Source organism: Physeter macrocephalus, chromosome 11 (genome assembly GCF_002837175.3).
Source record: "Physeter macrocephalus isolate SW-GA chromosome 11, ASM283717v5, whole genome shotgun sequence".
NCBI lineage: Eukaryota > Metazoa > Chordata > Mammalia > Artiodactyla > Physeteridae > Physeter > Physeter macrocephalus.
This window is the reverse complement of record NC_041224.1, coordinates 62770670-62784691: the sequence shown is the minus strand read 5'-3', so window position 1 is coordinate 62784691 and position 14022 is coordinate 62770670. Positions and strand designations below refer to the sequence as shown.

The 14022-nt window shown below is 38.9% G+C and overlaps 1 protein-coding gene across 3 annotated transcripts in view; it reads right to left on the bottom strand.

The window, feature by feature from the left end:
* Positions 1-14022, bottom strand: part of LRRC49 (leucine rich repeat containing 49) — a 144670-nt gene that overhangs the window by 108131 nt on the left and 22517 nt on the right. For all 3 annotated transcript variants that reach the window (XM_024128798.2, XM_024128799.2, XM_024128800.2), the window contains 2 exons: positions 8076-8142; positions 2966-3109 (listed from right to left, as the gene is read on the bottom strand). In XM_024128798.2, the coding sequence (XP_023984566.1) occupies positions 2966-3109; positions 8076-8142 (211 nt within the window). The remainder of the gene's footprint in view (positions 1-2965; positions 3110-8075; positions 8143-14022) is intronic.

The window sequence follows — 14022 nt, the reverse complement described above, 5'->3', positions numbered from 1 at the left end:
ATACACAAAATGAGTGAATCCATGGAAATGATAAAAACAAGAGAGCTATTAATAGATCAACATTTTTGATGAATTTCAGGAAGGTGGAAAGCAGCTAGGATCTTATTGGAGATAACCCTGAACAGAGAAAACTGCGGCTCAGAACTGGTAGGAGAGATGCTGCGCTGCAAATGCAGCAATTCCTTCCAAAAGAATGCCATCTTCCACGCTCAGAGTCAGTACATACAAAGAACAGGCGTGGACTATGGGTAACTGTGGCTAATCAAGTAGATGTGTTATTAAAGATCTGTCTACTCAACAGCCATTCCTGGAACACCAGCAAACCCACCCCATCCCCAGCCCACTCCCACCCCTGCCATGCACACACGCAACCGGGTACAGAGCAGCTGGCTGAAGAAAACCTCATCTAGAGCCTCAGGATCTGTTCTCTAACAAAACAGTATCAAGGAAGGATGGACAGCATGGATATTTTATCTATGGAGATGGTTAGTAACTGGTACAGTAGAACCAGAGGGGGGAAAAGGAATGGCAATTTCAGCTGGCGCAAAAGTTACTGAAGTCCTTCTTACCCGCACCCACACACATACACAGAGTAGTTTTTCTTATTTTGGCAGTTACACAGTGAGGCTGCCTATTCCCTTCCACTCACACTAAAGGGAAGCCTGCCAATGTGTGGGATTCAACAACTTACACAAATCTAGTGGTCATTCTAGGGAGAGATTTTATGGTTAAAAAGACCTATTCAGCTGCACAGGAGAGCCAGCCACTCCTTAACATAGTCCTTCATTTAAGGATTACCAGCTATTGAGGAAAATCAAAACCATAAGAGAAAATAAAGCAAAAAGAATTAGTATTATAACTGACCCTGGAAAAAAGAAGAGACAGTTAAAAAAAAAAAGAATCCTCAGATTTAAAAGTCTCTTGGCTCTTTTAGAAAAACGATGCTTCAAAAAAGAAATAGAGGTGGAAACGTTTCTGATCTTTTCTTACACATATATTAACAATATCCAATCAATTAATATGCATGATACTTATTATCATGATAATTTTACCACATGCATAATACTTAATAAATCTTTTTCACTTTTAGAAATTAAGACAATTTCCTTTTCCATAAGATGTTTACTGCTCCCTAATCTATAACAGTAATGATTAGACATAATACTTAATGGGAAATTCGGTAAACAAATTCCTGGATGTGTACTATACATTTTCCAAATGAAAGACAAAACATAGACAGGAATATGCTAAGGCGAATAGATTTCTGTACTCCACTCTACCAAAGCTTTTTGGATTTTTACCATACCCAATGTCCCTAGGACAGATTAAGTCCAGTCTGAACAGTTCTAGAGACAGCAATGTAACAGATTAATATGGGTGTGTTTTCTTATTTTTTATTTATTTATTTATTTATTTTTGGCTGTGTTGGGTCTTCGTTTCTGTGCGAGAGCTTTCTCTAGTTGCAGCAAGCGGGGGCCACTCTTCATCACAGTGCGCGGGCCTCTCACTATCCCGGCCTCTCTTGCTACGGAGCACAGGCTCTAGACGCGCAGGCTCAGTAGTTGTGGCTCACAGGCCTAGTTGCTCCGAGGCATGTGGGATCTTCCCAGACCAGGGCTCGAACCCAGGTCCCCTGCATTGGCAGGCAGATTCTCAACCACTGCACCACCAGGGAAGCCCCAATATGAGTGTCTTTTAAAATAAACAAGCCATTCCCAATATTTAAATCCAATCTGGGGGAAGAGCCGGCAGAATTTAGAGGTTCTGGGATAAATCCATGTCTAAGAGAAGGTTCTGAAATTATCCCAACCTCCTAGAAGATATGAGCATTACTTGGCTCAGACTTTCTGGGAAAATTTCAAAATGAAACCAATCTGTAAAATGAGGCCTAGAGATAAGGCATCATCTGTCTCCCAGATTTTTCCAGTGTACCACTTACAGTACATTTAACTATTTACTAAGGAACTCAATGTCTTGAAAAAGTTAAGAATCAGATTTTACCTTTAAAAGTGCTTAAGCGATACCCAAAGAAAACCTAATGTAGTTTTTCTATTGCATGTCAACAAAGGAAACTTGTTAAAAGAACAAACGTTTTTATAAATCCTCAGATGTCTTCTTGGCCTGTATCATGTCATACAGCTGACAGTCGTATTTCTAGAGCTCTTCATATATGCACAAGTTCAAAATACCTGAGCATCAAGCTGTTATTAGGTTGCTAAACTTGAATAAAACTATAAATCTAATGAAGTTCATCCTCAGAGTTCCAGAGTAGCCTTTCTATAGTTTTGTCCCCATAATGCCAACTCTTCCTCCTGCTCACATGCCAGCTTTCTACCATATTTATATCTTTTTTTCAGAGCCAGCAAGCCAAAAAGGACTCTAGGGATGATCTAGCCCAATGTCCTCATTTTAGAGAAAAGTAAACTGAGGCTTACAGAGTTAAAGTGATTGACCCAAGGTCACACAGATAATGAGAGCTGAAGCAGACCTGCACTTGGCCTCTCATGTCCTATGTAACAATGCTCTTTCCACCATACCAAGCTGCCTTTGAAAAACTGCAAAGAATATGATATTTAGGCATGTCTTCAAAGCCCTCAACCACTCCTCTCTGTGCCCTTTCCCTCTCGGTGCAACAAGTTATCAACTTTCAGTCAACAATAACCTTCATTCTTATTAATTCTATTCCTGTAACAACACAGGAAAGGATTCAGTATTCATTTACTGAATGATTCATTTACTGATAACACTTGTGCTCCTAATTTTACATTTATCTTTTAGAATGGAAAACACCACATTTCCCAAATCAAAATATTATAACGCTTAACAATTATATCCGCAATTTAAATTCAGAAAAAAACTAAATTCCTTTAGATTCTTACCTTGCAGAAAGCAATGTTAGAATATTTATTTCATCCCCTTAAAAGAAAAGCCAGAAATCACATATTGATTCCATTTTAATACTCACCACAAAAGTGATTTGATTGTGTCGCAGGTTAAGCTCAGTTAGTGAATCCAGCCCATTAAGATTATCAACATGACTTAAAAGGTTCCTGGCAAGATTTAAAACTCTCAAATCACACAAATGATTGACATTTTCAATTTTGGTAATCTGTTAAAAAATGAGGAAGGGATGATTAGCAGGCATAAATCTCAGATGTGCATGTTATAAAAATAAAAGACATAGTCATTGAATTCAGTGACAAGTTTATATGAAGACATTTCAAAATCTATTTCCAGTTTCCTCTGTTGTAGATATTATGAAGTTACTTAACTTGTGAAGATTAACTAACAGAACATATTTTATAATTTGACCATGGTAAGTATATTTTATCAAATAATCAGTAAGTCCATTGCTTGGGCATCTCTAAGTGCCCAACACTGTGCCAGGTCCCATGAAGGTGAAGAGAAATATACGTACTAGCTGTGAAATAGAAACTGTGAGCCCAAGGCATAAGCTCACAATGTTTTGATCAAACAAGACTACCTTCCGAGAGAAAAGGCAAGGAAAAGGAATGATACCAAGTTCCCATTGTTAATTCTACATTTATACTGCAGGATCCTGAGAGCAATCAAGAGTCTGAATGGAAAAGATTCAAGGAACTAGGATCCCCAATAGAGGGTGAGGATGGATATTCTTTATTAGTGAAACTGCTTAAGAGAGGAGACAGATAATGTTTAGGCAGGGTACAATATGGTGGACTTGAATTATGGAATATACACATGCACATAAGCACTGAACTGCAGCAGAGGAATCTGAGTTGCACAAGTAAGGATAAGTTAAAGGGTATAGCCCATGAAATGTGAGAGCTCAACATGATTTTCAGCCCCACTACTGTAATACAGTAACCGTAGCACAACAGGATGAGTTTCTACATGACCCAGAAATAGGGCTTCTTGCAGAGGGCTTCAACCTTTTAATGTAATGTACTTATGTAACAATGAGTTATACACAACGCTTTTCTTCTGAACATTAAAACAAATTTCACAATCACTGAAGATTAATTTTCTCATCTGTATTGCCATCACAATATTATTTGAAATTTTCTATTTAACACTTCAAAGCAGATATTGGCTAAAATAGCCTTTTTTTTAAGATTTATAATCCAGTTTTCTATGATATTGTTTGGACCTTCTCTTATATTCGAGAAATACCGTCTAGATTTCATCTACATTCAAGAGGAGAAACCTTAGTATATTTATCACAAATTCAATAATATATAAAGATAATATATGACCATGCTTTAAGATTTGTCCTGAGATTTTTGGTGTAACTAATGTAAAATGAAAATAAAATCTGTAAAAGAAGAAACAAGGTTATCAGTATTTTCAGATTACAGAACTGTACAGTAAGATATAGACAAAAACATTTCAAAACTAAATAGGTGATAGAATTTAAAACGTATAGAATCAGCAAAAAGTAAAATAGACACTGTAGAAAATCAATAATAACAGCATAAGCTTGAGAAATTCTACTAAAATACTAAAAAAATAGAGATAGGTATATGGAAAAGCAATATGTAAATATATACATAGATTTATACAGTTACATAAAGCTTTTCTGAACTCAAGAAAGATAAATATACAGAATGAAGGGGTACATAACCTGTATATGGTGTCTTCTCCCTTCTGCTAATAATCCTGGGACATTTCTTTTAGAAAACTACCTTTCTCCAATTCTATTTGGTCCTGGTGGGACATATAATTAGAATGCCTACATTTTAGTTTGGTCACTCTGAAAAGAAACGTTGTTAACTCTTATATATAGGTATCAATCTGTAATTTTAAAAAGGTCATTGGGGATATTGTTCAACTTCTTGGTTTGCAATCAGACAGGTCAGAATTGTGTGCAACATCTCTGATGGAATAGTCTGTTACTTGTTGCAGTCATGGACAAAGTCACAGGCATAGAGTAAATGAGAGAAATTTCAGAAAAAAGGTGGTGTAGGGTGAGAGCAGAGTTCTTGATCAGTTAATAAATTTCACAGCCAGAAGAAGAGATGATAGGAATGTTCAAAAGACTAATCTTGGGTCACACTGATAAGAGAGAGTCTCAAGGTAGACAGCAGAGCTTTTTAGTACGTCTAGGAAAGCTGGATACTCCAGTCCAGACATCCGCTTTCAGGCAAGCAACCACAGAAAGAGCCAGCTCTCCCTGAAGGAAAAGATGTCACTGAAAGAACAGATTCTTTTTGAAGCACACCTGTGTCCATGTTAAAGCAAGCGTTTACCAAGAGAACAATTTCTGGTAGACAAAAAAAAATCTAGGTCATAAACTGAGAGTCAACCTCTCATATTCCTCTGTATTCTTTACTACTCACATACAATCAATTGCTAAATCTCAATGTTTTTACTTTTTAAATATTTATCCAATCTGCCCCCTTGTTATATCCCTATCGCTACAACTTTAAGTTGCCATCACTTCTCACCAAGATTACTGAATTAGTCTCTCAGCTATTCTCTGTCTCCAGTTTCACCTCCCCTCAACTCTTTACATTCCCCAATCTGTTTCTTGAACACTATCACTATTCCTATCAATGTTTTCACATCCATAAACCAATTATATTTCATTTCACAATGTACACCACGCATCATTTATATTTCCAATGGAAGTAAATTCAAAACACAAAAAATAGTCACTTCATTTTCTTTTAGTTTTTTAACTACCTGATGCTATTTTTTTAGAGCTGAACGTTGTTTCAACTTGAATAGTGTTATCTCCTGACTTTTTAGTCACCAAGACTGTCTCTGCTTTGAAATACTCCAAAATTTTGTTTATTGGATTTAAATATTTGAAACAAGACTCAGATTTTCATTTAACGCATAACACAGGCCAGCTAACAAGGTAACAAGGTGACTTGGTCTAATATTTAGACCAAGTGATACATTATCCATTTACCAGTTGCTCTTATAGATCTTGGGTAATGTCCATGAATTCTTAAAGGTACATTATAATATAAAAACCACATAAATGCTTATTTCTCATATATACATTTAAAAATAAACTTAAGAAAAATATTGCTACCATAAAATGTTTCACTTATACTGATGAATGGTATTTAAAATAGTGGGTTACAGAAAGATAAAATAGCAATTCCTTATTATGGCATATAAAGCCTTCCACAGTCTGGCCTTAAACCTACCTCTCTTTTTTTTTTTTTTTTGGCAGTACGCAGGCCTCTCACTGCCGTGGCCTCTCCTGTCGCGGAGCACAGCCTCCGGAAGCACAGGCTCAGCGGCCATGGCTCACGGGCCCAGCCGCTCCGCGGCATGTGGGATCTTCCCGGACCGGGCCACAAACCCGCGTCCCCTGCATCGGCAGGCTGACTCTCAACCACTGCGCCACCAGGGAAGCCCGAAAACCTACCTCACTTGCCTCATCTCTCACCATCCCTCAACATGTGCTAAATTCTCCAGCAGTAAAACATACTTATTATGTTGTTTTTAGTCTCAGTGCCTTTATATATGATGCTCTCTTACTGACAAGACTCTAATTCTTCTTCCTCTTCCACCACCATCTAACTAACTGGGTAACTTTCCCTCTACTAGAGTGATACTAACCAGCCTGCAGAGCTGGACAGTTCCCGGGCATCAACACTCCTCTCTCTGAGGGCACACACAGGCAGACATATAGATGGGGCTGCGATGAGATTAGAACCTAGCAGATGTGGCCTATCTAATACATCTATCAAGATTTTATTAATTATATTAGCTTTTCAACAAAACGATTAGGACTAACAGCTATTAGAAGGTCTAAAGAGATCACACTGAGGTTTATACCTGACCAACTGCAAGTGGGAGATTTGTTCTCAACAGGCAGGGACTCCCAGATCACCCCACCATCTACACTTACCACCTCACAGGAGAGGTTTTACCTTCTGCATGAGTATGTAGCTCATGTAGCTATTTATAAATAAGTACTCATATTGCAAAGACTAAAATTTAAATGTAAGAGCAAAGGGTTAAAAAACAGCCAAGATGCTCTGCAAGAGATTATATAAGGAGAGGGAACATAACAAACCAGACCGAGAAATTAAGACAGACAAATATATGGCGAGACAAACTAATCAAATGGAATAATGATCCCAGGTTATATAGTAATCAGGGAATTATAAATCAAAACCATAAGGGGACACCACTTTATACCAATTCAACTGGCAAAAATTAAGAAGTCTGAAAATTCCAAATGTTGAAAAAGATGTGAGGCAACAGGATCTATTATGTGTTACTGGTGGGAGTATAAACTGGTACAATCACTTTGGAAGACAATTTGGCATTAACTTTTAAAGTTACACGTTTAAATAACCTGTGACCCATCAGTTTCACTCCTAGATATATACCCTAGAGTACATATGATGTATGGAAGAAACATGTACAAGAATGTTCTTAGAAGTACTATCCTAATAGGAAACAAAAACAGACAAACAAACAAAAAGGAGTCAACCCAAATGCCTATCAATAATAAAATGGAGAAAAAGGTTTTTGTGTAATCAAACCATGGAACATACAACAATAAAGATAAACTACAGCTATGTAGTCAAAATAGATGAACCTCAGTAACATAATGTTGTATCCAAAAAGCAAGCACTGGATGACAATATATAGTTTGACACCTTTTTTTTTACATTAAAAGACAATACTACTAAGCAATATATTATTTAGACACTTATATATGTGATAAAACCAACTAAAAACACCAATAAAAGAATGATAAATGTGAAATCCAGAATAGTGTTGTCTTGGAATAAAGAAGGAACACTTAAGTAGAAGAAAATCATTAGTAATATTCTAGTTCTTGGGTTGGGGTTGGCTATAAGTTAATAAAAGACTAAATACGAATCAAAATTGTCATAACTATAAGAATTCTAAATGTTTTATAAGTTTTATCTGTCACTTACCACTGAGGAATTACCCAACCTTATATAAATGAGCTTAATACCTTAATATCATAGCTAATTTCAGTGAATCAGTAAAGTAACTCTGGAAAAATTCAACACAAGTATAATTCTTAAAACTTTTATATGAAATTTCCTAGAGCTTTTTCAAATAAGAAAGAAATGAAAGGGCTTTAACAATACCTGATTTCCATGAAGGTCCAAAACATCTAAGCTTTTTAGATTCTCCAGATTTGAGATTTTCTTGATTCTGAAAATCAGAGTAAGTAGAGTAGAAATACAGATGTACCACATCTATTGTAAATCAAAAACTCTAAGGCATAACTCATTTTCATTTATTCTTTCCAGATAGGTAGATAGGCAGGCAGATAAACAGACAGACAGACATAGAAATATATATAGAGAGAAATTATATAAAATTATATATTAAAACCTTTTTTTCATTGATTTACTTATAATGTTAAAGATGCAGTCCCATTGGGAAAATTTCCCAAAGTCAGCTTGAAAGTCCTATCTTTAGGAAAGAACAATTCTACTTCTAGGAACTTTAGCACAAGGCACTTATTCAAGGCAATTCCTTTCATCTTAGAATACAGCCTAAATTCCTTACCTCAGTCCTCAAGGCCCTAAACTCTCTGATTACTGACTCTTCCTCCAACTTATCTCCTACCAAGACTCCAGTGCACCCACTCACTCTGCTCCAGCCACAGGAACTTTCTTGCCATCTCTAACTTGACAAATTCATTTCTGCCTGGGGTGTTTACCCTTGCTGTTCCTTCTTCCTTAATATTCTTCCCCCAAAACTTAACATGGTTCACTCCTTCACGTTATTCAACTCTTGGCTCAAATATCTTCTTGGAGCAGCCTTTCCAGATGACCCTATCAAAAAGAGCTCTTGAGGAGACCTTCAAGATGGCGGAGGAGTAAGACGTAGAGATCACCTTCCTCCCCACAAGTACATCAGAAATACATCTACATGTGGAACAACTCTTACAGAACACCTACTGAATGCTGGCAGAAGACCTCAGACTTCCCAAAATGCAAGAAACTCCCCACGTACCTGGGTAGGGCAAAAGAAAAAACAGAGACAAAAGAATAGGGACAGGACCTGCACTAGTGGGAGGGAGCTGTGAAGGAGGAAACGTTTCCACACACTAGGAAGCCCCTTCACTGGCAGAGATGGGGTGGGGGTGGGGGTGGGGAAGCCTCGGAGCCACGGAGGGGAGCGCAGCAACAGGGGTGCAGAGGGCAAAGCGGAGAGATTCCCACACAGAGGATCGGTGCCAACCAGCACTCACCAGCCCGAGAGGCTTGTCTGCTCACCCGGCGGGGCGGGTGGGGATGGGAGTTGAGGCTTGGGCTTCGGAGGTCAGATCCCAGAAGGGGATCTAGTGTGCCACAGCTAGCTGGGAGGGAGTCCAGGAAAAAGTCTGGAACTGCCTAAGAGGCAAGAGACCATTGTTTCTGTGTGCACGAGGAAAGGGGATTCAGAGCACTGCCTAGACGAGCTCCAGAGACAGGCGCGAGGCGTGGCTATGAGTTCGGACACCAGAGACGGGCATGAAACACTAAGGCTGCTGCTGCAGCCACCAATGAGCCTGGGTGCAAGCACAGGCCACTATCCACACCTCCCCTCCCAGGAGCCTGTGCATCCTGCCATGGCCAGGGTCCCATGACCCAGGGACAACTTCCCCAGAAGAACACATGGCGTGCCTCAGACTGTTGCAATGCCACATTGGCCTCTGCCGCTGCAGGCTCACCCCACATTCCGTACCCCTTCCTCCCCACGGCCTGAGTGAACCAGAGCCCCCTAATCAGCCACTACGTTAACTCCATGCTGTCTGAGCAAAGAACAGACGGCCTCAGGCGACCTACACGCAGAGGCAGGTCCAAATCCAAAGGTGAACCCCAGGAGCTGTGTGAACAAAGAAGAGAAAGGGAAATCTCTCCCAGCAGCCTCAGGAGCAGCAGATTAAATCTCCACAATCAACTTAATGTACCTTGCATCTCTGGAATACCTGAATAGACAACGAATCAACCCAAAATTAAGGCTGTGGACGTTGGGAGCAACTGTAGACTTGGGGTTTGCTTTCTGCATCTAATTTGTTTCTGGTTTTATGTTTATCTTAGTTTAGTATTTACAGTTTATTATCATTGGTAGACTCGTTTATTGATTTGGTTGCTCTCTTGCTTTTATTTTTATATATCGATATATATGTTTTACCTTTTTCTCTTTTTGTGAGTGTGTATGAGTATGCTTCTTTTTGTGATTTTATATGTATAGCTTTGCTTTTATCATTTGTCCTAGGGTTCTGTCTGTCCGTTTTTTTTTTTTTTATTAGTATAGTTTTTAGCGCTGGTTATCATTGGTGGATTTGTTTCTTGGTTTGGTTGCTCTCTTCTTTCTTTCTTTTTATTATTACTTTAACTTTTTAATTTTTAACAATTTTTAAATTATTTTTTTATTTTAATAACTTTATTTCCTTCCTTCCTTCCTCCCTTCCTTCCTTCCTTTCTTCCTTCTTCCTTCCTTCCTTCCTTCCTTCCTCTCTCTCTCTCTCTCTTTCTTTTTTACAGGGTCTTGGTGCTCCAACCAGGTGTCAGGGCTATGCCTCTGAGACGGGAGAGCCGAGTTCACGACATTGGTCCACATGAGACCTCCCAGCTTCATGTAATATCAGATGGCAAAAGCTCTCCAAGAGATCTCCATCTCAACGTTAAGACCCAGCTCCACTCAATGACCAGCAAGCTACAGTAGTGCTGGACACCCTATGCCAAACAACTAGCAAGACAGGAACACAACCCCACCCACTAGCACAGGGGCTGCCTAAAATCATAAGGTCATAGACACCCCAAAACACAGCACCAGATGTGGTCCTGCCCACCAGAAAGACAAGATCCAACCTCATCCACCAGAACACAGGCACCAGTCCCCTCCACCAGGAAGCCTACACCACCCACTGAACCAACTTTAGCCACTGGAGGCAGACACCAAAAACATCGGGAACTACGAACATGCAACCTGGGAAAAGGAGCTCCCAAACACAGTAAGTTAAGCAAAAAGAGAAGACAGAGAAACACACAGCAGATGAAGGAGCAAGGTAAAAACCCAACAGACCAAACAAATGAAGAGGAAAGAGGCACTCTACCTGAAAAAGAATTCAGAGTAATGATAGTAAAGATATCCAAAATCTCAGCAACAGAATGGAGAAAATACAAGAAACGTTTAACAAGGAACTAGAAGAACTAAAGTGCAAACAAACAAGGATGAACAACACAATAAATTAAATTAAAAATTCTCTAGAAGGAATCCGTAGCAGAATAACTGAGGCAGAAGAAAGGATAAGTGACCTGGAAGATAAAATAGTGGAAATAACTACTGCAGAGCAGAATAAAGAAAAAAGAATGAAAAGAATTGAGGGCAGTCTCAGAGATCTCTGGGACAACATTAAACGCACCAACATTTGAATTATAGGGGTCCGAGAAGAAGAGGAGAAAAAGAAATGGACTGAGAAAATATTTGAAGGGATTACAGCTGAAAACTTCCCAAAAGTGGGAAAGGAAATACTCAGGCAAGTCCAGGAAGTGCAGAGAGTCCCATACAGGATAAATCCAAGGAGAAACTCACCAAGACACATATTAATCAAACTATCAAAAATTAAATACAAAGAAAAAATATTAAAAGCAGAAAGGGAAAAACAAATAACATACAAGGGAATCCCCATAAGGATAACAGCTGATCTTTCAGCAGAAACTCTGCAAGCCAGAAGGGAGTGGCAAGACATATTTGATGAAAGGGAAAAACCTACAACCAAGATTCCTCTACCCAGCAAGGATCTCATTCAGTTTCGACGGAGAAATTAAAACCTTTACAGACAAGCAAAAGTTAAGAGAATTTTAGCACCACCAAACCAGCTTTACAACAAATGCTAAAGGAACTTCTCTAGGCAGGAAACACAAGAGAAGGAAAAGACCTACAATAACAAACCCAAAACAATTAAGAAAATGGTATTAGGAACATACATATCGATAATTACCTTAAACGTGAATGGATTAAATGCTCCCACCAAGACACAGACTGGCTGAATGGATACACAAAGACCCATATATATGCTGTCTACAAGAGACCCACTTCAGACCTAGCGACACATACAGACTGAAAGAGAGGGGATGGAAAAAGATATTCCATGCAAATGGAAATCAAAAGATAGCTGAAGTAGCAATTCTCATATCAGACAAAATAGACTTTAAAATAAGACTATTACAAGAGACAAAGAAGAACACTACATAATGATCAAGGGATCAATCCAAGAAGAAGATATAACAATTGTAAATGTTTATGTACCCAACATAGGAGCACCTCAATATGTAAGGCAAATGCTGACAGCCATAAAAGGGGAAGTCGACAGTAACACAATCATAGTAGGGGACTTTAACACTCCACTGTCACCAATGGACAGATCAACCAAAATGAAAATAAATAAGGAAACACAAGCTTTAAATGTCACATTAAACAAGATGAGACTAGATATCAATTACAGGAAAAAATCTGTAAAAAATACAAACACATGGAGGCTAAACAATATACTACTAAATAACCAAGAGATCACTGAAGAAATCGAAGAGAAAATCAAAAAATATCTGGAAACAAATGACAATGAAAACACGACGCCTAAAACCTATGGGATGGAGCAAAAGCAGTTCTAAGAGGGAAGTTTATAGCAACACAATCCTACCTCAAGAAACAAGAAACATCTCAAATAAACAACCTAACCTGCCTTTCTTCCTTCTTCCTTCCTTCCTTCCTTCCTCTCTCTCTCTCTCTCTTTCTTTTTTACAGGGTCTTGGTGCTCCAACCAGGTGTCAGGGCTATGCCTCTGAGACGGGAGAGCCGAGTTCACGACATTGGTCCACATGAGACCTCCCAGCTTCATGTAATATCAGATGGCAAAAGCTCTCCAAGAGATCTCCATCTCAACGTTAAGACCCAGCTCCACTCAATGACCAGCAAGCTACAGTAGTGCTGGACACCCTATGCCAAACAACTAGCAAGACAGGAACACAACCCCACCCACTAGCACAGGGGCTGCCTAAAATCATAAGGTCATAGACACCCCAAAACACAGCACCAGATGTGGTCCTGCCCACCAGAAAGACAAGATCCAACCTCATCCACCAGAACACAGGCACCAGTCCCCTCCACCAGGAAGCCTACACCACCCACTGAACCAACTTTAGCCACTGGAGGCAGACACCAAAAACATCGGGAACTACGAACATGCAACCTGGGAAAAGGAGCTCCCAAACACAGTAAGTTAAGCAAAAAGAGAAGACAGAGAAACACACAGCAGATGAAGGAGCAAGGTAAAAACCCAACAGACCAAACAAATGAAGAGGAAAGAGGCACTCTACCTGAAAAAGAATTCAGAGTAATGATAGTAAAGATATCCAAAATCTCAGCAACAGAATGGAGAAAATACAAGAAACGTTTAACAAGGAACTAGAAGAACTAAAGTGCAAACAAACAAGGATGAACAACACAATAAATTAAATTAAAAATTCTCTAGAAGGAATCCGTAGCAGAATAACTGAGGCAGAAGAAAGGATAAGTGACCTGGAAGATAAAATAGTGGAAATAACTACTGCAGAGCAGAATAAAGAAAAAAGAGTGAAAAGAATTGAGGACTGTCTCAGAGACCTCTGTGACAACATTAAACGCAGCAACATTCCAATTATAGGGTTTCCAGAAGAAGAAGAGAAAATGAAAGGGACTGAGAAAATATTTGGGGAGATTATAGTTGAAAACTTCCCTAATACAGGAGAGGAAATAGTTAATCAAGCCCAGGAAGCACAGAGAGTCCCATAATGGATAAATGCAAGGAGAAACACACCAAGACACATATTAATCAAACTATCAAAAAGTAAATAAAAAGAAAAAATATTAAAAGCAGCAAGGGAAAAACAACAAATAACATACAAGGGAATCCCCATAAGGTTAACAGCTGATCTTTCAGCAGAAACTGCAAGCAGAAGGGAGTGGCAGGACATATTTAAAGTGATGAAAGGGAAAAACCTACAACCAAGATTACTCTACCCAGCAAGGATCTCATTCAGATTTCATGGAGAAATT